Below are 26365 nucleotides of genomic sequence, written 5' to 3' on the forward strand. Positions count from 1 at the left end.
ATAGGGTCCGTTGCTCACTGTGCACTGGGGAGGCCTCGCCGGGAGGCAGGCATTGCCGCTGGGGCTGCACCCCGTGCTTGGGGATGGAGGATCCAGAAGAGAGGGGATGGGCTTCCCTCAAAGGCAATGGGCTGCCGGCCGGGCTGGTGCCACCCCAGTCAAGGCCAGGGGAGCCTCTGTCCCTTGCCCCTGTGGCCCCCATTGGGTCGGCTGAGGGCAGCAGCCCCTTGCTGCCTTCTCAGGGTCCCCAGTTGCATGTTTGTGTGTCCCAGAGGGAGCACAAGCTGTCGAGCCGGTGTCCCTGAGACTTCGATTGTGGCTCCCACGCACCATCTCCAGCCTTGGTGGGCCTGACCCCGATGCTGTGGCTGCCAAGACCAGCCCTGGAGGAGGCCCTCAGGGCACACCTGGTGCCTGTCACCCACGACCTCCCCTCTGCGGCCTGCCCACTGTCCCACAGCCATAGGAAAGGCCAGGAGTGGCCCAGAGGAGAGCAGCATGTGGCCGGGGAGTCCTGACAGCCTGCAGTTTCTGAGTTGGACACGCGGTTTCTCTCAGGGACTGCTGCTTTCTGTAGAGGGTGTTGCCAGGACTCTCTCCAAAGAGTCTTTCTTGGGCTGTGCTCAGAGGAAGCAGAAGAGGATTCCTGAGAGAAGGCCGTGCCACATGGCGGAGCTGGGTCCTCGTGCCGCCCGGCAGCCACTTGGCCCCAGATCTGTTCCACTGACCTTGGGATCCAACCAGGCCCAGCCATGTGAAGGTCAAGGGTGGGCTGGGAGGGAAGGGCCTGGGGCTTCCTGGGTTAGGCTGAGGCCGTTTCCAGTCTGGGCTGCCCAGTGGAATCACCGGGGTCCCCCCAAACAGGAGCCTGACTCTGCACTAGGCATCCTGGCTCTGGAGCTGCCTGCTGGCCCACAGCACCAGCCCCTCTTGCAGCACCAGGGCCATGGCGTTCATGCAGAAGGGCTGGGTGCCCTGTGGACCAGGAGACCTGAGGCTCTGCTGAGTGGCCGCCTCCAGGTCCAGTACCCTGAGACGTGGTGGCCAGGGCCTCGGGACTTGACCGTGCCTCGCTCAGAGCCTGGAGCTGCTGTCCTGGCCCGGAGCAGGTCTGTCCTCTGGGGGCTGCTCTTCCGCCCTCGAGTGTCTGGGTGCCCCCAGTAACTATGTGTGCAGGTGGGGCAGGGAGCACAGGTGGGCCTGGAGATTTGGGGAGGGAGCTCAGGTGCGGGGCAGGCGGGAGCTGGGGATCAAAGCAGAGACAAGGTGAAGAGGCGTTCTCAATCCGGTCAGAGCTCCCAGCCTTGGGAAGGGCCTGTCCCAGGTGCCTCTTATGGTGAGACGGGGAGCAGGTTGAGCTGCAGGCCTGGGGTTCTGGGCACACAGGCTCTCTCCAGGCTGGCTGGGGCTGCTGGCCGGTGGGGAGAGCTTGGGGAACATCGTTCACAAAGCACGTGCCCTAGACCCCAGTCCCCTTCTTTGTGAAGTGGGGACGGAGGCTGGGTGCACGCCTGGCGGCACACACCTGGCCGGGCCCAAGCCCAGCTGTCTTTTGCTGCAGCCTGCATACCCTGAGCCTACGCCACCTGCTTGGAGCGTGGCCTGGGGTACAGGCCCAGCTTGGTCCCGTTTCCTCCTGCTCCCCTGCACCCCTGCCCAAGGCCTGCGTTCACCATTTTTGGGTGAATGCTGCACTGTCCCCTCCAGCCGTGAAGGGCAGGGAGGCCCCCTTTCTTCCCCTGCACCTGAGGCTGGGTAGAGCTGTGGGGAAGAGGGGAGGAAGCCCCACCCTCCATAATCTATAACGACTGTCACAGAGCAAACTATTCTCATTTCATACAGGCGGGTCAGGTGCCGGCGTGCGATCGATGGCTCGCACACAATAATTACAGGAACTAGCAGCTTGTGTTGCTTGAGTGACTTTAAGAAGAGTAGGGTCTCAATCTTCCCTTTAATAGGGCTCTGACAGTCCGCAGCGGCGGCTTCGGTGGTGCTGCATCTCTGGCTGACAGTGTTGTCATTAAACACCAGGTAGTGTGGAACAACAGAGAGCACGGATCCCACACGGGGGGACAGGGCGGCTGACAGTGGTCATTTGTCATCACTGAGCTGCCCAAACTCAGACTGCACTGCGAACGGCTGCTTAGGGTGACTTATGGCCCTGTCGGGCTGCTGTTGTGATTTGATAATCCGTAAATGTTTGTCAAAGATGAATCCCCAGATCCCACGGGGCTGCAGCCCAGGGACGCGAGGCCAGGGCGTGAAAGCTTGAGGGGCCATCCTCTCATGTGGCCGGCCACGTGCTGCACCCACCTGGGGAAGTGCTGGGGCCCAGCCTCCAAGACAGTCCCGGCAGGGCTCCCAGGAGGGGCCGGATGCGCCTGCTCCTCCTCTCTCAAGACTGGAGTCCTCTGCCGTCTCTGTTGTGGGGTGAGCATGTGCATGAGAGCGAGTGTGTGTGTGTGTGTGTGTGTGTGTGTGTGTGTGTGTGTGTGATTGCAAAGTTTCCTTTCGTGCTGACGAGGCTTTGAGGCAAGTTTTTCTGCCAACGTGGGATTCTGGCAGGGAGGGCCTAATGGCGGCAGGGAGCAGGTCTCTGCGCTCCACCCTGCTGAGCAGCCTCAGGGCGTGGGGCCAGAGGATTTGAGGTTGCCCAGGAGGACCCCAGCAGCCCCGTGGCCCTGCTCCTGGCCACCACCACACACAGGAGCTCCTGCCCTCCGTCTGCAGCGTTTGAGGTCCTGGGAGCCATCATGCACAAGAAAAGTGAAGTGATTTATTAGACTCATAAAAATTCATACTTTGTGGTTCCAGTCATCCCACATCTGAGGCTTGTTAGAGCGCGGTCCTGGCAGCTCCCACTGCACCAGCGTGGGGGTGGGGCACTCACCATCCGCCCCCTGCGTTGGCTGCCATTGCGGCTCATTTAGAGAAATGGACGGGCCTGAAGCACACGCAAGCACGCAAGGGGAGGGCCGGCAGCGGTGGAGGGCCCAGCCGTGTCACCAGCACACTCCCCGAACCTGCAGGGCCTGGGCTGGAACCAGCAGGGCTGGCTAGATGCCAGGGTGCTGAGTGTGGGCAACCCCTGGGGCTGGCTCCAGATGGGCAGTGAACCTGTGACAACACAGCCAGGGGTCTGCCCACATAGACGGTGGTCTGGGTGCGCAGGTGGAACGGCCAGTGTTTCCAGCCGTCTTGAGTGACGCAGGTGGAGCGCCTGTGCAGGGGCCGGTGTTTCCAGCCGTCTTGAGTGACAGGTGGAGCGCCTGTGCAGGCGGAGGGGGCCGGTGTTTCCAGCCATCTTGAGTGACACAGGTGGAGCGCCTGTGCAGGGGCCGGTGTTTCCAGCTGTCTTGAGTGACACAGGTGGAGTGCCTGTGCAGGGGCCGGTGTTTCCAGCTGTCTTGAGTGACAGGTGGAGCACCTGTGCAGGGGCCAGTGTTTCAGCTGTCTTGAGTGACAGGTGGAGCGCCTGTACAGGGGCTGGTGTTTCCAGCTGTCTTGAGTGACAGGTGGAGTGTCTGTACAGGGGCCGGTGTTTCCAGCCGTCTTGAGTGACACAGGTGGAGTGCCTGTGCAGGGGCCGGTGTTTCAGCTGTCTTGAGTGACACAGGTGGAGCGCCTGTGCAGGGGCCGGTGTTTCCAGCTGTCTTGAGTGACACAGGTGGAGTGCCTGTGCAGGGGCCGGTGTTTCCAGCTGTCTTGAGTGACAGGTGGAGCACCTGTGCAGGGGCCAGTGTTTCAGCTGTCTTGAGTGACAGGTGGAGCGCCTGTACAGGGGCTGGTGTTTCCAGCTGTCTTGAGTGACAGGTGGAGTGTCTGTACAGGGGCCGGTGTTTCCAGCCGTCTTGAGTGACACAGGTGGAGTGCCTGTGCAGGGGCCGGTGTTTCAGCTGTCTTGAGTGACACAGGTGGAGTGCCTGTGCAGGGGCCGGTGTTTCCAGCTGTCTTGAGTGACAGGTGGAGCGCCAGTGCAGGTGGAGGGGGCTGGTGTTTCCAGGCTCCATCCCTTCCAAAGGCACCCTCAAAGGCTCCTTGGCCCAGCACCTGCCTGACCCAGCTGTGCCATCTGTGGGCATCATGGGCTGGTGTCTTCCTCTAGGCCTTGGCCACATTCCCACTGCCCTCAGCTGATGTGGCTGGCATTGTGGGTTCTGTGTGGTGGCCAGGAGGGGCAGAGGTGCCTCCCTTCTCGTGATGGGGATGTTCTGCCTGACCTGGCCAGAATCAGGCAGGAGCCCTACCTGGATCTTTCCCTCCAAACAGTGGAGGAGCCTGGGAGGCCCGTTTGTGGGGAGAGGCTGAGCCTCCCGTGGTGCCCACTTTGATTCTACTTTTCCGCACAACTGCAGGGTCCCCACAGCCTACCAGTGCTGTCTGCGGGAAGCTGATGTCACGCATGACCAGCTGGGTTGTGTGCTCATCAGCACTAATCGCTGCAGCCCCTCGCTGCGCCCCAGGGGCCCTGCCGATGACCCGCCTGGCTGGCGCGATGGAGGGCTGAGGCGTTGCAGGCCGGGGAGTGTGTGTGCGCCACAGGCTGGCTCCATCCTGCCCTTCTCGGTGTCTAGGTGAGAAAAACAGCTGGGAACTGCCCATCTGTGGTCAGGGAAGAGAAGAGCAGAGAGGCTGGGCTTCTGGATCGGGGAGCGGGGCAGGAGCCCCATGGCAGGCCTGGGCCCCAGGGACTGACCCTCATGTTTCTCAGAACCCAGCAGTGGCCGGGCGCGGTGGCTCAAGCCTGTAATCCCAGCACTTTGGGAGGCCGAGGCGGGCGGATCACAAGGTCAGGAGATCGAGACCACAGTGAAACCCCGTCTCTACTAAAAATACAAAAAATTAGCCCGGCGCGGTGGCGGGTGCTTGTAGTCCTAGCTACTCAGGAGGCTGAGGCAGGAGAATGGCGTGAACCCAGGAGGCGGAGCTTGCAGTGAGCCGAGATCGCGCCACTGCACTCCAGCCTGGGCAACAGCGTGAGACTCCGTCTCAAAAAAAAAAAAAAAAAAAAAAAAAAAAAAAAAAAAAAAAAAAGAACCCAGCAGTAAGGCCTGGTGAGTCCAGACAGTGGGTGCAGGGCATGGCAGGCTCCCTGAGCTCCCAGCATTCACTGAGGGGTGTGTCTACAGGATGGTGGGGGCACTGGCCAGGCACAGGCCTCGTCCTGCGGGAGCAGACACCCAGGACCACAGCAGTTGCGGCGGCTGGGCCTAGCTGCACATGGGCCAGACAGGGAGGGGACTGAGAAGGGCAGAGAGAAGAAACAGACAAAAAACCAAGGAGGCTTTCCTGTCCTGCCTCGGAGAGTGGCCTTGGAGAGTGGCCTTGCAGCCCCTAACTTCACCAGGTGTCAGTAGAAATGAGGCTGTTGGTCCTGCAGATGGGTGCCCACAGGTGCACGTCCAGGCAGTGAGCCCAGCTCCTGGGTTGGGCCGCATTTGAGCTGCACAGCCTGGCTCAGCACAAAACTCGAGGGCCTGAGCGGGGGAGCGAGAGCTGGGTACAGGTTTGTGGGGTGAGCAACCCGGCCCTGTCCTGGCTGCTAGCGGTGAGAACCACAGGATCGGGAATGACCAGGCCCGTGTGCTCACGCCTGTGTGCATGCCCACCGCCCACCATGTGCATGTCAGTCTCTGCGCGTGTGCTCCTGAGTGCACTTGTGTGTCCCGGCAGGATCATGCTTGCTGTGTGGTGACACCAAGTGGATGCTGGCAGGCAGGCCTTGGGTGGGCCAGTGGCTCCAGGCCAGCTCCACTGTAGATGATGCAGACACTGGGGAGACAAGGGCCCGAGCCAGGGTGGGGCCTGCAGTGGCAACCCAGGTGGGAGTGATGGGGACCCATGGCCTGAGGCTCCTGGGAGAGCAGGCAGTCTCCTGTGGACCTCATGGTGGCACTTGAGGGCCAGAGACCTCCTGTTTGACCTCACTGCCCCCTGCACATGGTGGACCTCAGGGAAGCCGCTCCTGATGGCCCCTGGGGTCTGCCCACCCTTCCTTGGAGGCCAGAACCCATGTCACCCCCAGTGTAGCGTTGGCCTCGCCGCCTTCAGGACCTAGCGCGTGGAAGTGGGGGGTGAGCACCAGGCTACCAAGGTGGTGACCGTGCGGCCCCAGGGGACAACTCAGACTGGGCCAAACTTCAGAAAGGGCCTGGTGGAGGGACCCTTGGTGGTCAGGCCCTGGCGAGCTTCGCTATTTCAGCTGCTCCACAGCCCTACACCTTGGCTGGGCCACCCTGTCCACCCCCACCAGCCTCAGCAAAGGCTATGAGGAGCTGCCAGGCCCAGGTGCCTTCCAGGAGGTGCCCCGGACTAGGCCTGGGCTGTTCAGGGAAGGGCCTCCGTGCTCGCGATGGGCAGAGCCTCCTGCCCTAGGAATAGTGAGAACTGTTACCTGAGCTGCCTTCAACGGGAGACAGTTCTGCGAACGCTACCTCTGATTGGCTGCAGTAGCAGGCGCTGTGCCCCCACCAGGCCTGGGCGTCTGCGCACCACTCAGACATACGTCACGGTCTGAAATGCAAGAGCCCGGGGCTCTCGGGAACATGGGCCACATGCTCTGTTGGAGTTTTCATGGCTGTTTCTCCAAGAGCGCGATCAGCCGCTGTCAGGGACGCTGCCTGACGGGACTCCGTGAGCCTTCAGCGTGGGGCCTGGTGCTGGGTGTTCAGCAGCCTTGGTGGGGGCGGGATCACCTGCCAGCTGCAGCAGCGGAGATGGGGCCTCTGGGCTCACCTGCCTGTCGGCTGGTCTGGAACTTGCCTGCCCCATTCCCTGGGGCGCCCCCTACTCCCTTGCCTTTGCCCCTCAGCAGTCTCCTAGCCAAGTTGGGAGGGGTGGGGGTGTGAGGGGTCTTTGAGCTGGACCTGCAGGGGTGGAAGGTGGGGCCTGCGCTTGGCAGGTGCTTCCTGAGGGCGGCATGGTACCAGAGGCTGTGGAGCCAGCTGAGGCCGCGGGTGTGAGCATGGTGCCAGCCAGGCAGGAGCACAGGGTAGGCCTGGCCCTGACTCCCAGTGCCCCCAGCTCTCCTCCCACGCTCCCCGCCCCGACTTCCTCACAGTGCCTGGGCACCCCCTGCCCAGGCTGTCCCAGCCTCTTGCAGCCCCTACTCCTCTAGTCCTGTGCCTGTGCCCTGCTCTCTCCTCTCCCAGGAACCCCGGGCTCTGCTCCTTCCAGGCAGGCTCGGCTCTCCTGGAGGGGCACTTCCTGGTGTTCCGCCCGCCACATGGACGTCCCCGCGCCACTGAGCACTCTCTGTTGTAATCACAGCTCTAATTAGGCGATTAATTGTGGGAACTCTGCTCTCTGGGAGACGTTGCCTCGTCCCTGGCGCCCTCTTGCGGCTGTGGGGCTGAAGGCGCAACCCCGAGCTCTGGGTTGGTCAGGCAGTGCGGGAGGGAGAGAGGAAGAGGCCCGGCCAGTGAGTGGGGCGGGGAGTGTGACTGGAGCTGTGTCGGGGGGCCTCGTTAACTCAGGTTTCTGGGAACGGCACAGGACCTCCTGCCCTCTCTTTAGGCTGTGTCCTGCTTGCCTGCGGGACACTCACGGCCCTACTGGAAGGTGTCATCCCTAGTCTGTGCTGTTGCCAGACCCCTCCTGCCTCGTGCTCAGGGCACCGGGGCCAGAGACCTGGGCTGGCACAGAGTTGGCACCACCTCAAAAACTACAACAGGACTGGAAAGACACAGAACTAGGTCACAGACACCAGGAGAAGTGGGTTTGCAGCATTTAAGCTGCCATTAGTCAGAGAAGGGCATAGGCAGTATGGAGATGGTGAGGTGCCAGGGCAACTGTTGATAAAAAGCAGATCAGGTAATGTACAGAGAAGGTGGAATTGTCAGGAATTAGGGATGGGGGGCCTGACTGGCTGGAATGTCCACGGCCCACAGCCATCCATCACCCTGGGCAGCGCTATAGCAGCCCCGGGGGCTACACCTGGACTGGCCCTTTCCTTGCTCGCTCTCCTTGCATGCAGGGTCTGGGCTGCCCCAGGCCTGTTCTGTGGGCCTGGCCCATTCTGGCTGCTCACTGCTGCCACTTCTGTCAGGAATGTGGCGTGGTGCGAGGTGTCTGTTGGGCAAGTCAACATCATCCCTTCATGGGCCCAACACCGTCCTGTCTGCTGCTGTGGGGGTGGCTATGGCCGATTCCAGCAAATTCCATGCCAGTCTTTGGCCTCCTCCTCAACTGTCCCCACTCCCCAGCTGGGATGAAGCCTGCGGAGGCTTGGGGAAGGGGCTTCTAGAACCAGGGTACTGTCTTGGGCCGGCAGCCCGGCAGTGACAGTTTTGCTGTCTTTGCGCTGGGCCCGTCTGCACCAGGGCCCGCTCTTGTGCCTGCTGTTTCTGGAGGCCTTGGTGCTTCCATCTCTGTAGCCCACTGTGCATGAGGCCCAGGGGCTGGTGGATACTGGCCTGGGGCCAGTCAGAGTCTTTCTGGGTCTCCACCTCAGTTAATGGGCGAGGCCCTCCCTGATGGAGTTGATCCTGCTCCCATCGGCAGGCTGGGAGCTGGACAGACAGCTGGACAGCTCCCTGGGACACTCACTTTGGCCCTGGTGGGCTGGACAGTGGAGTGGTGGAGCCGCCTTCTCTCCTGCTTGGCAGCCTCAGACAGTTCTTTGCACAGAGTAGTAATTCTAGTTTCATCTTTTTATTCATTAACCAGTTGTGAAATTGGCAACTCATTTTCTTCCTAGTTGTTTGCCTTTGAAGTTCCATAAAAATCTGAACTTTCCCTCAACTCCTGCTCCGCGTAAAACAGAGAAAGGCTGCAACCTCCATCTGATCAGATCAGCCATCTGTGTTGGAATTGTCCGAGGAGAGTGAGCTGGGTGGGCAGGGCCAGGCTCTGCAGGAGCAGCTCATGCCGGGGGTGGGACCAGACTCCTGGACCCCTGATGGCCGGGCCCAGCCTCAGCTGCCGCCCTCCTGACGGTGCATCGTTGGGCATGTGGTGCTTGGTACACAGGAGGGCTCTTGGGGTGCCTGAGGGCTGCCCCACCTGGCCCCTGGCCCGAGGTGGTGCCGTGTGCAAGAGCTCAAACCCTGCTGATGGATGGGCTCATATCCCATTCACATATGATGCCAGCAGTTTTTTTGTAGTTTGTCTTCCATTGCGGTAGTAAAGTTTTTAATTAGGAAAGCTAATGAGATCGATTAGTCATTAGAAGTGACCTCTTGATGGCGGGCGGAGAGGGCTGTGTGTACGGGGCTGATAACGCAGGCCGGGGCATTGCCGGCAATAAAGGCGCAAGGGGCTCGACGTGCACCGAGTGTGCCACGAGAATGCGTCACGTGGAGAAAAAAATTACAGCCCTGGGAGTCTGTAATGAAGGGAATTAAACCAACATCCTATCTAAATAACATGATTATCTACACAAACCCCAGCCAGCCAGGAGGGATGGGCGCCTGGGCCTGTGTCCTCAGGGAGGAGGGAAGAGGCCTGTTTCTACCTGGGTCCTGCTTGGCCACAGAGCAGCGTCCTACAGCCTCCCAAGCCTTGCCACCTGCCCACGCCGTCGCCGCACACCCTGGGGAACCGGGCCGGGGAGGGACGCTTCCTTCCCGCAGCCCTGACTTTCTGGGTCTGTGTGCCCTTGCTCCTGCCAGCCGCTGGGGGCCCAGCTCAGAATTCATCTGCCACTACCCCTCTGTCCGGCTGTGCCCTGCCCGTCCTGGGTTGTCATGAGCTTGTCCAAGCTGCCCATCTGGGAATGACAGGGACTGCCCGTGGTCTGCAGGGCCAGGCTGTGGGGGACACGACCCTACTGTGGGGGTGGGTTGCAGGCTAGAGCTCAGCTTGGCCCCACACTGGCTGCCACCTTCCCACTGTGAGCCCCTCGAAGTGCCCCCACTCTGCTAGCGACTGTGGGAGAGGGGTCTGTCTAGGTGACACGTGCAGAACATACCTGCCCAGCCTGAGGAGGTTGTGACAAGAGGTTGGGGCCGCGTTATGACCGTGTGGTTTTCAGGAGGGGACGTAACACGCAGTAAGGCAGAGAAGCCTGACCTGACTGCTGCCAGCACCGCGCGGGAGCGTGATCACGGTGCCGCCGCCTGCCAGGCCCTGCCTGCCCCAAGCTGCCCCTCCTGGGCAGAAGTGTTCCAGAGTGCAGAGTCTGGTCCTGTGTGCAGTGGGGGCTGGGACTTCCTAGAGGACTTTGCATGTGCTGGACCTGGGAGGGAGGGCGAGCTGTGGTCCCCAAGGTTAGAGGTGATTTTAGCCAAAGGGATGCTGTGCACTTGGCGATGGGGATGGAACTGGGCCAGATCTGGGGGCTCCTGCGCTCAGAATTTGGGGAAAGAGGTTGATGAGGGGAACACAAACCCCCAGGGCCCGAGCGTGGCCCAGTGTCCCTCCTGCCTTGCTTGGCCCCACCTGGCCTCTGAGCAGGACTGCACCCTAGTTTTGTCGCACTGTGGCTCCAAGGGGGCCAGCATTGCCCCAGGCTCTACGTCCCAGAGCAGCAGGCATTGGGCGGCCTGGGAGGCTTGTGGGAAGCCGTGGTGGGAAGCAGGCTGCAGGCTGGCAAGTGGGTCACCTGGGCACTCTGGGGTTGGGGGTGGGCAGGTGGCAACCCCGAGCCCTGGCCCCACAGCTGGTGGTGCTCCAGTGGGTGCCCTGACTGCCCAGGTGCCGAGGCTGGCCCCCAGCTTGGCCCAGGTGGGGCAGGAGCAGCTGGGCAGCCCATTGCTCTCCTCAGGCAGAAGCAGGGAGCCTGCAGCAGGGCTGGAAGGTGGGGAGGTCACCTCGGGGTAATTGATAACTTAAGGACTTCTTATGTTCTCCAGCGCTTAGTTGAAACAAGCTATTATTGATTTTTTTGCTGGTCTCTCCTTGCTTGTAAGACCTTGAAAATTCAATTGGCAGACTCTCTGATGTGGACTCGGGGGGGCTCTTGGGAAGGCTTTGATGCCGTGTTGGGGCCAAGTGTTCCTGAGTTGCTCCCGTGCAGGCTGACAGGTGCCTTGGTAGAGGCTGCAGCTTGGATGGTGCTGGGGAAACGCCAGAGGGAGGGGCTCTTTGCTGACATCTGGACAGGGCAGTGCGGGCAGGAGAGTGAGCGAGCCTGTGGAGAGATGGGCCAGAAGCGAGGCCTCCAGGAGGGACCCTGGCTGCTCAAGGTCCATTGTGTTTAGGGCTCTGGAAAAGAATTGGGGAAATGGTAACAGTTACTGGTCCTTTCCAAGGAGCAGGGTGCCTCGAGGGCTATTTGGCTGTGGGGGCCAAGAGGGTGTGTTCTGGGGCTTGGGGGCAGTCAGGGGTCCGGGGCACAGGGGAAGCTGGGCACTGACTGGAAGGAGGTGAGGTCCCCTGGGCTGGGCTGGGCGGGGGCCTCCTGTGGGTGACCCTGAGTGGGGTGGAGGGGGCAGGAGCCTCCTGTGGGCAACACTGAGTGGGGTGGATGGGGGTGGGGGCCTCCTGTGGGCGACCCTCAGTGGGGTGGAGGGGGCGGGGGCCTCCTGTGGGCGACCCTGAGTGGGGTGGAGGGGGTCGGGAGCCTCCTGTGGGCAACGCTGAGTGGGGTGGAGGGGGGCGGGGGCCTCTTGCAGCAGCCCCTGAGCCTTGGGCTTCGAGGGGAGCTGTTGGGAGGGCGGGCCTGCACCCACTGTTGGGTTAGCTTTAATGATCAGGGCAGCCAGAGCTGTACACGGCGACCTGGGCAGCCAGAGCTGTACATGATGCAAGTTAGGCGATTAGATGCAACGCTCAAAGCTGTGAGTAAATTGCCAGCTATCAAGTGGAAGGGAATTCGGACAATAGATTCCTGTAAATTGCATGAAATATTCAGCAGGAAAAAAGCTGTTGTGTCTATCACCCTGCGAAATGTTATGAAAACAGTGATTAAGTACATAAATCTGTCTGGGCACGGAGGTGAGGAGGTGCCGCTTGAGGAGGTAAGTGCTCCAGCACCCCTCCCGTGTGCAGGGCACAGGCCAGGAGCCTCTCAACCCCCACCTCTGGCCTGGGTGAGGTGGCCCATCTGCCTGCCTCACTGCCCTGCTTCGAGTCAGTCAGCCACCTCTAGTCCACCTGGTGCGGATACTGTCTAGGGGACTCCAAGGCATCCCCAGCTGCCAGGCCCCTGGCTTCTCCTGGTTTTCCTGTGGGCCTTCCATTGCTTCTCCAGATGGCTAGAGGGTATGAGGGGCTGCTGCCCACCTCTCCTAGAGGCTGCACTGGCTAGCTCCTGAAGCGTCGGCTGCCAGGCACCCTGGGGATATGTGTGCCACATGGGCTGAGAGTTTTATCCACGGGGTGATGGAGAGTCTTCAAGCTCTGGCGGAGGCGGTGGGCAGAGCTGGCGCTGTGGGCAGCCTCTCTGACCCTGCCCTTGCCGGCCTTCCCTGACCCACGTCTGTGCCCTGGGCTTTCTCCGCAGCATCCAGCCTGCGTGCCGTGCAGACGCCACCCACCAGCAAGGTGATCAAGACCCGCTACCGCATTGTCAAGAAGACGCCGGCCTCGCCTCTCAGCGCCCCGCCCTTCCCCCTGTCTCTGCCCTCCTGGCGGGCCCGGCGGCTCTCACTGTCCAGGTAGGAAGGCTTCCTCTGGGCTCCTGCAGGCATGGGGACTGGGCTGTTGGGCCCTGCCCTGAGGGCTGCAGGGTAGAACCCGAGGGCGGGGGGAGCTGAGCGCATCCCAGAACTGCTTGGCATTTGACTCGTTGGCTGGGACCAGCCTGATTTTTCTGTGTCTTTAGCAATTTCTGCACCAAATAGGCCAGCCTGTGAATACCACATACACATGAAGACGGACGGACACACACGCACACATGCCCTGCTGTTCTCAGCAAGCCTGTTAGCTGGTGAGGGCTCTGTGCCATGGAAGCTTCCGCTGCCCGGACAGTCAGGGCCCACGCCATGTGCTGTCTGAGCATCTCTCAGGGAGTAGCTTCCGGTGGGAGAGGCTGGGCCTTCAGCGGCCTGTCTGGAAGCTGTCAATGTATGATTGTCAAGGTGGTGATGTGAGCTCCTCCTTGCCCTGCTGCTGGCTGCCTGCCTGTGGTCTGGCCCCCACTCGCACTCTGACCTTGATGCAGGCTGGGAGGGCGGCTCCGTCAGCGGGGAACGGCTTTTGCCTTCCTGGGGCCCCCACCCCAGGAGGCTTTGCCACCTGCTCAGTGGAGGTTGCTCAGTCTCTGGGCCTCAGGAGGCCTGGCCCTAGGGGGTTGGCCCCTTCCTTTGCTGTGGTGGTGGTGCCCTATCTCCAGGATCGGGAGAGGGTGATAGTCCTGGCGGGAAGCGGACAGTGGCAGATCCCTCCGTCTGTCTTCTGACCTCCCTGCGGGAGCCTGCTCCTGGGGGAGTGGCATGGGCCAGAGATGGTGGGCAGGGCCTCGGGGCGAGCAGCCATAGTCCAGGGAACGGCCACCCGCCATACCGTAGCTGTCTGGCGGTTCCCTGCTGCCAGCCAGAGGTTTCCAGGCCTGAGGCTAACTCCAGGGGATCCACCCACCAGTATGGGCAGCCCTATCCAGCTCTGGGGCCCTGTGGCAGGTCAGCCAGCTGGCGAGCCCACCAGGCGGTGTCCTGCTGCCTCCCGTATCACCCGGCCACACTCAGCTTGGCCCTGCTGCTGACTTTTCTGGAGGCAATAGCTGGAGTATATTTTAAATTAATTTTACTGCACTTTTTGTAATATTTTTGTTTTAAATAGATTTATAAGCATCTCGGGGGCTATTTCTACAAATTTATGAAGATAATTTTTATTCTCTCGATAAGGTTAAATTTACACCTGCTATTTCCATATTAATTCACATTGCTAAGTGGATCTAATTTTCTTTCGTTCTTCTATCTGGTGAGCATGGCCTTTCCTAATGCAATTTCCCCCACACTAAATCACTGTGATCGGGAGTCATGATCGAGCTAAATTAACTTAAATTAATTTACTTAATAAGAGCCCCAGATCATCGGGAATGAGGTTCAGATTTATGGATTCTCCGCTCCTGCTCCCCGTCCTGTGGTCGTCGTCAGCCCGACGTCGAGGGTCCATCTCTCCTGGGGGTGCGGCTGGGGGCTGAGTGATGATTTTCCTCAGGGTGGACCCAGCAGGGCCTCTCCTTCAGGATTCTGAAGGCTGAGAAGGCCTCCGGTTTGGGTCCAGCTGGTCTGGGTCCTGTAGCTGGGCCTGCTCAGGAGGCCCTGACGGTGTTGTTGCACAGAAACGGGTGCCCGGGCCCTGGGGCTGAGGAGGCCGGGAGGAGGAGGAGGTGGCAGCCGGCCCAGCACCCAGGGCCTCCTGTCGGTGCCGTGTAGCTGAGAACAGCGGGTCAGCTGAGAGGCTCCCTGCAAGCTCCCTGTTCTTCCAAAGCGAAGCCTGGCCAGCTCCCCTGCAGGGAGCGGCCGTTACTCTCTGAGTGCCCTGGTGTAGGGGCTGGACCACAGGCATGGGTGGGTAGGAGGTGGAGTAGACCCGCCTTTGATGGATCAAGATCCCCAGCACCAGGAGCCTGAATTCAGCCCACCCCTGGAGGCCCTGGCTGTGGTTGGTGGCCATGGGCTCCAGGCCTCAGTGTCTTCTCTACGTGTGAAGGCCAGGCTGAGCCCACCCCAGGGTGCACATGTGGCTAAGGAGGTGTGTGAGGGGCCCTCCCCACTTTCCTGACCACCTCACCCCAGTCCTCTTCCACCCCTTGCCAGGCGTCTGGGACCGTTCGGGGCCTGAGCCCTGGGCTTGTGGGGGTGGGAGTGGGGTGGGGAGGGTGTTGAGCTGAGGGGCACGAGTCTTAGGAAACCTTGGGAAGAATGGCCACCAGCGGGCTGGGCCTTCCTTGCCCGGGGTCACCTGCGTCCCAGCATGGCTGCCTGGCCTGCTGTTAGCTGTACACATGCCTGGGCTCCGGGTTGTTGAGGCAGAAAGGGCCTGTCTGGGCCAGCAGCTGGTCTGGCCTGGCCCATGCGCCATCTCCCGTGCTCCATCAGAGCCAGGGCTGCCTGCATGTGACTGAACCCTCAGCCCTCCCTGGGCAGGCCCAGGCCACCATGGACTAAGGGCTGCATGGAGAGGAAGAAGGCAGGCTGTCCTGCCAGTTGGCTGGCTGGAGCCTGAGACCAGGGCTCTCCTTGGACCCCAGCTCCGTCACCCATCCCTGGAGGGGCTGGCGGGCAGGCCCCAGCAGTCCTGGAAGCCACGGTGGTCACAGTTGGCAGGGGCTGGTGGACACGTGGGAGGGGAGGGAGGCAGGGTGGCTAGCTGCTGAGGGATAGCGCTGGTGTGGTGGTGTGGGATGCCCCCGGCCGACCCCTCACTGTGATTGGAGATCTGGTCGCCCTGAGAGGAAGTCATGTGTATACGTGAGGCCTCTTCCCCTCAGCGCCTCGGCATCTTTCTCTGTTGTTGAAGCAGACCCGCGAGTTCCGAGCACGGAGCCGGGCCTGTGCTCCATGAAGCCCCCAGCTCCTGGGAGATGGACGAGGCCAACAGCGCGCGCTGCTCTGGGAGGAGAGGGAACTGCTGGCAGAGACCCTGCAAAGGGACAGCAGTGGGGAGCACAGCGAGGCCCAGGGGGCTCTGAGTGTTGAGGGAAGGCCCTGGGATGTGTGTGAAGTCCAGGCTGACCCCGCCCCAGGATGTACACGAAGATCCCAGGGCTGCTGCTGGGAGTGGCTGAGCATCCTGGGCAGGGTGTGGTTGGGGGCAGCACAGTGCAGTGCGAACCTGACATCCTGTCCCTGCCTGCTTGTGCCATGGGAAATGGGTAGGGTCTCTAGGTCCTGTCCCCTGAGCTGGAACCCCAAAGATGGAGGAGGGGGCAGGACCTCTGCCACCCCTGTCCTGAGAGGAATGGGACTGGGCCCTGCCCAAGGTGGGGACAAGAAGCAGTAACACAGGCTTCCACAGTGAAGCTTGCACAGCTCTGCTGCTGCTAACAGCCCTCACCTTGTCCTGTCTCTGTCCCTGTCTCTGGGACCTCACCTCCCCTCTTTTCCCCTCCCCTCAGCTGTGATGCTCATAGTGGGGACTGCACCGCCCTGAGGAGGCACCAGAGGGGGCCCCTCTTCTGGCCATGAGCCCCCAGGACCCCTCTGCAGCTCCTCTCAGCTTTCGGTTGGAGAGCCCCAGGCCCTGAGCTATTGGCCCTAGCTCTGCCCTGGGCAGTGGGGAGGGCTCAGTGTGATTAGGCCTGTTCCCTCCTCTGGGAAGCTCTAGAAACTCCCCTTCCCTGTAGCCCGAGGGAGGGAGGGTGAGCAAGTGGGTGCCTGGCCTGAGCCTAGGCCTCTGCCCTGTCCCAGGGGGTGATTTGGCACACGTACCTTCTCTCTCCCTCTCCTAATTTAAGTAGAAAGTTACCGTCGGCCTGGTGGTCATGTTGGGCCCATGTGGACAGCATCGGGGCCCCTGATGGCTGGGTTTGTAATAGGGGCCGGGGCCTCCCTGTCAGCGGCTTTCTCTGGGCCTGGACATGGAGGAGGCCGTGGGGAGACGGCTGGGTGCTGGAGGAGGCGGTGGTGGGGAGACGGCTGGGTGCTGGAGGAGGCGGTGGTGGGGAGACGGCTGGGTGCTGGAGGAGGCGGTGGTGGGGAGACGGCTGGGTGCTGGAGGAGGCGGTGGTGGGGAGACGGCTGGGTGCTGGAGGAGGCGGTGGTGGGGAGACGGCTGGGTGCTGGAGGAGGCGGTGGTGGGGAGACGGCTGGGTGCTGGAGGAGGCGGTGGTGGGGAGACGGCTGGGTGCTGGAGGAGGCGGTGGTGGGGAGACGGCTGGGTGCTGGAGGAGGCGGTGGTGGGGAGACGGCTGGGTGCTGGAGGAGGCGGTGGTGGGGAGACGGCTGGGTGCTGGAGGAGGCGGTGGTGGGGAGACGGCTGGGTGCTGGAGGAGGCGGTGGTGGGGAGACGGCTGGGTGCTGGAGGAGGCGGTGGTGGGGAGACGGCTGGGTGCTGGAGGAGGCGGTGGTGGGGAGACGGCTGGGTGCTGGAGAAGGTGGTGGTGGGGAGACGGCTGGGTGCTGGAGGAGGTGGTGGTGGGGAGACGGCTGGGTGCTGGAGGAGGTGGTGGTGGGGAGACGGCTGGGTGCTGGAGGAGGTGGTGGTGGGGAGACGGCTGGGTGCTGGAGGAGGCGGTAGGGAGCCGGCTGGGTCCTGGAGGAGGCGGTGGGAAGATGGCTGGGTGCTGGAGGAGGCGGTGGGGAGATGGCTGGGTGCTGGCTGGTGGCCTCCGGTTTGTGACCGGCCAGTGCTCATCGTCAGACAGAAGGCAGAGGCTGCTGGGCAGCGGCTCCTGGGCTTCTGCGTGCTGCCAGCCAGGTCTCTGAGGATGGACACACCATTGAGGCATGCTCCAGACATCATACGTAGAGACTGGGGTGGGGCAGAGGGTGGGAGGAGAAAAGGAGCAGTGCCTGTGTGCCACGAGCAGGACGGGACTCCTGCCTCAAGGGGTGGCATCCACGGTGCCACCTCTGCTCCCATCAGAGGCCGCATTGCCCTTGCCTCCAGATGCCCGGCCATGTGGCTGCTTGGGGCGGGGCAACAGCTGACGGGGTCATGCTGGCGGTGTGCTGGCCATGTGCCATCTCTCCCCAGAAGCTGAGGCATGGGACTGGGCTGTTTTGCTGAGTGTGGTGCCCGTCACATCTGCCCAATACACAGGAAGGGGCTGTTGCTCTGGCCCGGGGATGCTGGGAGCTTACTGTACTGCTGCTTTATGCGCGCCTTGGCCCTGCCACAGTGGTCCCTGAGAGCCGGCCCTGGCCAGCCCTTCCGCGGGCCCCAGGACTGCTGCCTTGAAGTGAAGCCTGTCCCGGGGGTGCCAGGCCTGGAGCCAGCCCAGAGGCTCAGTGGGCCTGGGATGCAGGGGTGCGAGGCAGAAGGTCAGTGAAGGGTTTTGGAGGAGCCACCCTGAAGCCTCAGGCTCTATTGAGGGGATTTAATTTTTTTGTTCTGAGATTTGTGGATTTGCTGGTGCCCTCACCAGCTCCAGCAAGTTCATTAATCTGAACTGAAGCTGAAATGTGACTTATATCCCTAACTGCCTGTCACCTTTTTTCTCTTTCCAAATTCATTTGACATGAAAGTGCGAAATAAACAGAAGCTGCTGCGCTTAAGCAGATGAATCGGAGGCTTTTCCATCCTGACTACAAATGGCCCTGTCACGGGGCTGCCTCTCGCTGGGCTGCCTTATTTTATTTTATTTTATTTTGTGTCTGTGCGGTAAATCTTAAGTAATCTGTACAGTTTTGACGAGGGTTAGGCCAGGATTTTGAAGGGCTCTGAAACGCTTCTCTAAAGTGACGCCTCATTAAAGAGAAATTCAGCCCGGGGAAGGGAGGGGTCCCCGCCACGATGCTGTGCTCCCCATGCGTGTCTCCTTAATGAGCAGGTGTGCCTGCACAGCCTCCTGGGACACCAGCCGCCCTGCCCCGCCTCTCGCCAGTCTTCTGGTTTGTCCTTGTCGGCCGGGGCCGGGCCACACGGTAGCACAGACTGGGCTTCAGCAGACGCTGACTTCTCACAGTCCTGGGCCGGACGTTCGAGACCAGGGTGCTGGGCAGACTTGGTGTCTGGCGAGGGACTTCCTCCGGGTTTACAGACAGCTCTCTTCCCACGCATCCTCACGTGGCCCAGAGAGAGGCAGGGAGAGCGTGGTGAGTGCGTGTGCACCCCGGGGTCTCTTTTGAGGATGCTTGTCCCATCACGAGGGCCCCACCTCAGAACCATTTCACCTCATCACCTCTGAAGGCCCTGCGTCCTCACACCATCCCGCTGGGGCCAGGGCTGCAGCATCGGGTTTTGAGGGACACAAACATTCAGTCCACAGCAGGGTTCTCGCCATCTTCTGATGTGCCCTGCAGGGTGTGCCAGTCAGAGGAACCTGGGATGAATCCTTATGTCAAACCAGCGCCCTGTGGCCGGGCATGATGGCTCACACCTGTAATCAGAGGAACTTGGGATGAATCCTTATGTAAAACCAGCGCCCTGTGGCCGGGCATGGTGGCTCACACCTGTAATCAGAGGAACCTGGGATGAATCCTTATGTAAAACCAGCGCCCTGTGGCCGGGCATGATGGCTCACACCTGTAATCAGAGGAACCTGGGATGAATCCTTATGTAAAACCAGCGCCCTGTGGCCGGGCATGGTGGCTCACACCCATAATCCCAGCACTTTGGGAGGCCGAGGCAGGTGGACCGCTTGAGCCCTGGAGTTCAAGACCAGCTCAGGCAACATGGTGAGACCCCATCTCTACAAAAAGTACTAAAGTTAGCTGGTCGTGATGGCTTGTGCCTGTGGGTTCAACTACGTGGGAGGCTGAGGAGGCAGGAGGATCCCTTGAACCTAGGAGGTTGAGGCTGCAGTGAGCCATGATCATGCCACTGTACTCCAGTCTGGGCAACAGAGCAAGACCTTGTCTCAAAAACAAAAACAAAAAACCCCAGCACTCCATCATGGCCCAACTCTGGGTACCCTGGTGTTGAGTGTCTCCTCCAAAGCTTATGTTGACGTCTAACAGACATGGCCGGGTGCACTGGCTCACCCCTGTAATCCCAGCACTTCGGCAGGCCGAGGTAGACAGATCACTTGAGGTCAGGAGCTCAAGACCAGCCTGGCCAACATGGTGAAACTCCGTCTCTACTAAAAATACAAAAAAATTAGCTCCTGGGCTTCCCTCACAGCCAGGAGCCCCTGCGGGGTCCTTCGGCATTTGCCACCCTGGGCTTGGCAGTGGTCCTGGCCTGCAAAGGGCCCGGAAATGCGGCTTGTGTGGTTTCGGCAGCTCTCAGCCCCTTCTTGGGGGAGGCTCACATTGGTAGCTTGTGTTTGAGCCATGGCTCTGCCTCTGCCCCACCCTGTACCCCTCTGCCCCGGGTTCCCATCCCCCTTAGGCTGCTTGGTTCACACAGCAGTGTGGGGGCCAGTAGGTCCAAGGTGGTGAGTGGGCAGAACATGGGGTGACCCCCTCCAGCCGGGGAGGACAGGGCTGCGTGGGGCAGGAGGCTGGTTGGGAGCACTGCTGCCTACCCTGTATGTCCTAGCACAGCTCTGGGGGCGGCCTGGAGCCACTACGGCCTCCACGGCCTTTCCTCGCCTCCGTGGCAGGACAGCAGGCTGGCAAGGCAAGATGACTGGTGAGCGGGCCACACTCAGAGGCTGTGGGCTCAGGTCAGGGGGTCTGGGTGCAGGTGACCCTAAGTTCCGGGGTCTCCTGATTCCCCCCGAGCCAGGAGGGCAGGAAGGCTCTAGCACTGCAGGTTCTGAGAGAACCTGGCCTGACAAGGCTTCACATAGAGGGATGATGGTTTGGGTTGTGGTTTTTAACTGGGTAGGAGCCTTGAGTCTATTGGGTTTTGTGGGTGCTGTCACTTAGGCCAAGGTCTGGCTTTTTTTTTTTTTTTTTTTTTTTTTTTTTTTTTTTTTGAGACGGAGTCTCACTCTGTCGCCCGGGCTGGAGTACAGTGGCCGGATCTCAGCTCACTGCAAGCTCCGCCTCCCGGGTTTACGTCATTCTTCTGCCTCAGCCTCCCGAGTAGCTGGGACTATAGGCGCCCGCCACCTCGCCCGGCTAGTTTTTTGTATTTTTTTAGTAGAGACGGGGTTTCACTGTGTTAGCCAGGATGGTCTCGATCTCCTGGCCTCGTGATCCGCCCGTCTCGGCCTCCCAAAGTGCTGGGATTACAGGCTTGAGCCACCGCGCCCGGCCAGGTCTGGCTTCTTGACCTTCTTTCCAGGGTCCCCCCAGGCAGGTGGCTGCAGCAGGCTGCATGACACAGCCCCTGCCTCGGTCCCCGGTGTGCGGCCCAGGCGGTTCCTGCCTTTCTCTGCCTTTCTCCTTGGCTTCTTCACTTGCATTTGCTCACCTGGTGTGTTGAGGGCCTGCCCTGTGTCTGGCCCTGCCTGCATGGAAGCTGTGGCCCCATGGGGACTTAGGGACAGGCTTTTTGGGGCCTCTTCGTAGCTGTGGTGCCTGCCAGGCAGAGAGGGGACTCTCTTGGGGAAGGAAGCAGCTGGCACAGCACTGGGGAGCCCCAGAAAGCCCTGTGGGAGGCACAGCGTGTTCAAGTGCAGAGACTTGGCCAGGCCTTGAGCTGCTGGCAGCCCAGGTAACACACGTGAGACCCAGAGACCACGGAAGGGACCTGGACTTGGCCATACCAGACAGCCATGTAGTGATGGGCCTGGTTCAGCGTCTGTGTGGGGCTGTTGGTCAGCAGGTGTGAAATCTGTGTCCAGGCTTGCCCTGGCCCCTGGCTACCCAGGGCCCTCCTGACCACAGCATTGCGTCTGTGCTCCGCCTTCTCCAGGATTCCACTAAGGCCTCGGCCTACAGATGGCTGCAGTCAGCACCAAAAGACCACAGCTGCCAGGATGGGGCAGGGGCAGGCGGTGCTGGTCCTGGGCTGTTGCCTGTCGGAGGCGGGACTGCTCTGTAGCTCATGGCCCATGTGGACCCCAGGATGCCCTCCTGGCTTTATGGCTACACCTTCGGGGGCAGCTTCCTGCTGCTGCCCACCTAGCTGCAGGGATGAAGTGGCCGTGACTGGTGGCGGGGTTGGGGGGGATTAGGAAGGCGGTGCTGCTTGATGGAGCGGTGGGTGCAGAAGCCTTGGGGCTGGCCTGGGTGCTGAGTCTCCCTGTCCTGGCTGTTCTGGGAACCCCTGGGAGGGAGGAGAGTAGCTGTGTGGCTCCTGGGCTCTTTCCTCTTTCTTCTCCTAATTAGTTTCTTGCATTTAATTTTTTGGGATAACTTTTTATTTTGTTTTTGTTTTTTTTTTTTTGAGACGGAGTCTCGCTCTGTCACCCAGGCTGGAGTGCAGTGGCCGGATCTCAGCTCACTGCAAGCTCCGCCTCCCGGGTTTACGCCATTCTCCTGCCTCAGCCTCCCGAGTAGCTGGGACTACAGGTGCCCGCCACCTCGCCCGGCTAGTTTTTTGTATTTCTTAATAGAGACGGGGTTTCACCGTGTTAGCCAGGATGGTCTCGATCTCCTGACCTCGTGATCCGCCCGTCTCGGCCTCCCAAAGTGCTGGGATTACAGGCTTGAGCCACCGCGCCCGGCCAACTTTTTATTTTGATATATTTTTACACTTACGGAAGTTGCGAAAATACCACCCAGGACTCCCTTACCGAAACTCAGCAGTTGTTTATATGATATTTCATCGCATTTGCAGTATTGCTTTCTCTTCCTTTGTAGACGAGCTTTTGCACAGAAGCGGGAGCCTTGGTGCCCCTGGAGCCTGGTGCTTTGGGGTGTCTCTGTGACCACGTGCAATTCTCCAGTGCAGGAAGGGCTGGGAGTCTGGACAAGAGAGGCCAGCTATTTTGTGACCCTTCCACTGGGCTCATCTGACGTCTTTTTGTGATAAGATGCAGATTTACCATTTTGGCGGGAAAGCCATGGCAGCACTGGTGTGGCCTCAGGCTGCCTGGCGTAGCGGTGTTGGCCTGACCACTGGGTTTATGTCATCTGGCAGTTTCTCTGCGGAGCAGGTTACTTTGGGCCATTGTTGGGGAGAAGCGTGAGGACTGAGGGAGCATCCTGTTTCTTACTGGACTTCTGTCCACTCATTCAAGATGTTGGGATCACTTTCCCACCTCTCCTTCCATCCTGTGAGCGGTGGCTTTCCCTGTCCCCTTTGCCCTGCATCATTGTTGAGTGGTTTAGCGGTGTGGACTCAGGAGTCCTACTCCACTTGATAGGCTGTGATCTGCTCTGTGATTTTCCTCCGCTTGATGGGCTGTGATCTGCTTTGTGTGATTTTGGTTCTCACTTGGTCCCGGCCTTGGCTGGTGGAAGCCGCTTGAGGCTGGCCTACATCCCTTTGATGTGTCCTCTCATTCCTGGGCACGTCCTCACGTTCTGCACGGCAGGTGCTCCAGGCTCACCCTGGAGTCAGCTGTTTCTCTGCAGAACCCCGGCTCCTTGGGGTGCAGTGGCTCTCGGCCCGCCTTGGCCAAGAATCACACAGCCACAGGTGTCGGTGGTGCTAAGTTCCTGGCCTGGGGGTGCACGCTGCTGCCCTCTTGAGTCAGAACAAGGGCATTGAGTGTCTGCTGCCACTCCCGTGCACACCCTCACCCTGACAGCATGAGTTCCACTCCACCTCTGCTGGCTCACTCAGCCTTCCGTCATTCCGTGCTCCTGACCTCTCCAGCCAGGAGGCAGCTGCCGCATCACTCTCTCAGTCTGTCTGCTCATTTGCTCGGGCCTAGCACACAAGTTCCAGTGCTATTAACAGATACCACGGAGCAAAGCAGGGCTACCAACTAGGGGTCCACATTTTTCACAGTTCTTTTCTAGGTAGAATTTACGTACAGTGGGAGGTATAAATCTTAACAGTCTATGCGTTCTAATAAATGAATCACCAGGTGCATTACAGGCTTGCACCTGTAATTACAGCACTTTGGGAGGCTGAGATAGGAGGATAGCTGAGCCTGAGAGTTCAAGACCAGCTTGGGCGACGTAGTGAGATGGCTGTTTCTACAGTTTAAAAAATAAAAAAAGAAAGAAAAGAAAAATTAGCCAGGCATGGTGGCATGCACCTGTACCCCAGCTACTCAGGAGGCTGAGTCAGGAGGATCGCTTGAGCCCAGGAGGTCGAGGTTACAGTGAGCCATGATTGACAGTGCACTCCAGCCTAGGCAAAAAAGTGAGACTCTGTCTCAGAAACAACAACAGAAACCCCAAAACCCATGCACCTCTGCAACACATACCTCGTTGAGATAAAGAACATCGCCATTGCCCTTCTCTGTCCTCTTCCCGGTAGAGGCCTCCACCCCCAGAGGTAGCCCCAGCTCTGATCCTCTCACTGTGGATTATCTGCCTGTTCTGGAGCATCCTGTGGTCTGAGTCTCTCACTGTAGACTAACTGCGTGCTCTGGAGCTTCTGTAAATGGAGTCAGATGTTCTTGCGTTGCTTCCAGCTTGGCTCACTCGCTTGGCACCTGATTCAGGCTCGTGTCATTGCTGGCTTCACAGTGCACGTCCAGTCTTTGCCAGGGAGCCTTCCTTTCTTGTTCCACACTTTATTAATTTTACTTGAGTCACTTGCAGTTTGGGGTGATTGTGAATGAAGCCTGCTGAGTCCTCGTGCAGCTCTTTCCGTGCACCTGTGTTTCCATGACTGTTGCACGTGGGATCGCTGGGACGTAAGACATCTGCTGACTTGATGTGAAGTCGCAAAACCGCCTTCCAGCGTGCCGCGACCCCTTCTGTTCCCCTCAGACGTGGTGGTGTCGGCTTTTTAATCTGCATTCTCACGTGTGTGGCCTCTCACTGTGGTTTTAATTGGTGTTTCCCTGATGTCCAGTGATGTCCAGTTACGTTACTCGGGCTAACGTAAGGTCGTTGGTTGTCCTCCTGTCTGAAAGATCTGCTCAGGCCGTTTGCCTGTTTGTGACCCGTATTCTGGCTCCTCATTCTAGACTGCAGGAGGCCCCCTTCCCCACCTTGCTCAGCCAGCCTCACCCTGTGGAATGAGGCCTTTGTTCCTGCCCAGGGTCTCAGGGTGAGTGCGGGGGCTCCTGGCCCTCTGGGGGCCATGTTCCTGTGCTCCCATCCCCTTGTGTGTCAGCCCGCAGCACCCCCATCCCCCGACCTGCCGCTTCCCTGCTGTCCCGGCTGGCCCTCACTCTGGGCTCTGCCAGCGCTGCTGTGCTAGGAAGCCCTGACCTTCCCAGGCCTTGTGTGAGCCTGTTTGCAGGGGTGGTCACAGGCTCCTGCACTGTGGGGCGGGGTCCTGTGCTCACCCCTCAGGGGTCATCTGCTGGAGCCCCGTTCTCCGTTCTCACACTGGCAGGCGTTTGTGCTTTTCCCACCCAGAGCCTGGGGCCTGGTCAGAGCCTGGGGCCTGGTCAGAGGGAGGGCTGGCAGGCTGCCACCGATCCCGTTGCCTGAGCTTCTCATTCACGCTCTCTCAGATGCCTTGGAATTTGAGAAAACTGGTAAAGAAATCAAAGCAGGAAGTTCGGCCTGAGGGTGGCAGGGAGTCTCTGCTGGAGCTGGAGGGTCCAGGGCGTTCTGGGCCTCTGTGTGGGATGTGGGTGGGCACCAGGCATGGTCAGCCTGTGGGGTCTTGGGGCCCATCCTGGCCCTGGGGAGGCCTGTGGGGACGGCCCCCAGAGCTCCCCTTCCCCTCCCCTCCCCAGGCTTTCCCTCGTGCTGCTGAGGCAGGACTCCGGCAGGTTTTTTAGAATTTTATTTTATGGGAACAGGCGGTTACAGCTCCCCAAGTGCTGTAAAAGTTAATGTGATGGCCTCCCTGTGCCTGTGCTCATTTTTATAATTTTTTATTTTATGAAACAGGACAGGGAGCTTAGTGACTTATTACTATTCATTTCGTTTCAATGCAGTAAATATTGATTCAGTTGGGGGTTTTCAATTTAAACCACTCGGCGATTATATAAAATATTACTGGCCTCTGAAATTATGCTTACCGATCCCTTCGGCTGCTCATTAAGGGAGGAGTGCAATTTTTAGATCCCTTTTGCCTTCATCATTCTAATAAATGGGCTGAGATACGGTTTTGCACGGAAGGTGCCACAGAAGCTGCTAGCAGGGGCTTGACAGCATGGATGCAACTCTTAATTTGGAAGTCGTCTCGAAGTGTGCTGTGGTTATTTATTTATTTCTCTGTTTGTTTGAGGCAGGCAGGCCTTTCGGCTTTGTGAGTGGAGTCCTTGGCAGTGCCTGTGGCAGCAGGGCTGAGCTGGCATCCCCCCGAGCCTGCATACCTGCCACCTTCTCTCCAGGTGTGGCTGAGACCCCTCTTGCAGCCTTGGCCTTGGTGGTTTGGGGCAGGGAAGAGGGAGGAGAGCCAGTCTTGCCAGGGCCTGAGCTAGCCTGCATCCACACCAAGGCTGAGATGTCCCTGAGGGACACCTCTGATCCTCTGGGACTTTTTCCGGACAAAGGGAGAGGGACTTTTTCCTGGAGATCTTAGACCCCAGGCAGGGCAGATCTGGGCCAGGACACAGGACCCTGAGGAGGGAGCCCCTGGGCCAGGACACAGGGCCCTGAGGAGGGAGCCCCTGGGCCAGGACACAGGACACAGGACCCTGAGGAGGGAGCCCCTGGGCCAGGACACAGGACCCTGAGGAGGGAGCCCCTGGGCCAGGACACAGGACACAGGACCCTGAGGAGGGAGCCCCTGGGCCAGGACACAGGACCCTGAGGAGGGAGCCCCTGGAACCGGGGTGCCTTCTTCCTTTGCTGTTCTGACCAGCAGGAAGTGCGTGCGGTCAGGTGCCCACACAGGTGTAGGTGCGAGGTGAGGCCCTCCCCAGGCCCCTCTGGCATCAGTCCCTTGGGAGCTGAGCATCAAGCCGGCAGTGGCTCTGGGTCCAGGTCTGTTTGCTGGCTCCGTTCCTGTCCCCACAGGTGGACAGCTCTTCACAGGGAGCTCAGGATGGTCCTGTGGTCAGTGCTGC

The 26365-nt window shown here is 60.1% G+C and overlaps 1 protein-coding gene across 2 annotated transcripts in view; it reads left to right on the forward strand.

The window, feature by feature from the left end:
• LOC105488446 (zinc finger CCCH-type containing 3) overlaps positions 1–26365 on the forward strand; it is a 104112-nt gene that overhangs the window by 22856 nt on the left and 54891 nt on the right. For both annotated transcript variants that reach the window (XM_071067654.1, XM_011752477.3), the window contains exon 4: positions 12386–12539. In XM_071067654.1, the coding sequence (XP_070923755.1) occupies positions 12386–12539 (154 nt within the window). The remainder of the gene's footprint in view (positions 1–12385; positions 12540–26365) is intronic.

Source organism: Macaca nemestrina, chromosome 8 (genome assembly GCF_043159975.1).
Source record: "Macaca nemestrina isolate mMacNem1 chromosome 8, mMacNem.hap1, whole genome shotgun sequence".
Lineage (NCBI taxonomy): Eukaryota > Metazoa > Chordata > Mammalia > Primates > Cercopithecidae > Macaca > Macaca nemestrina.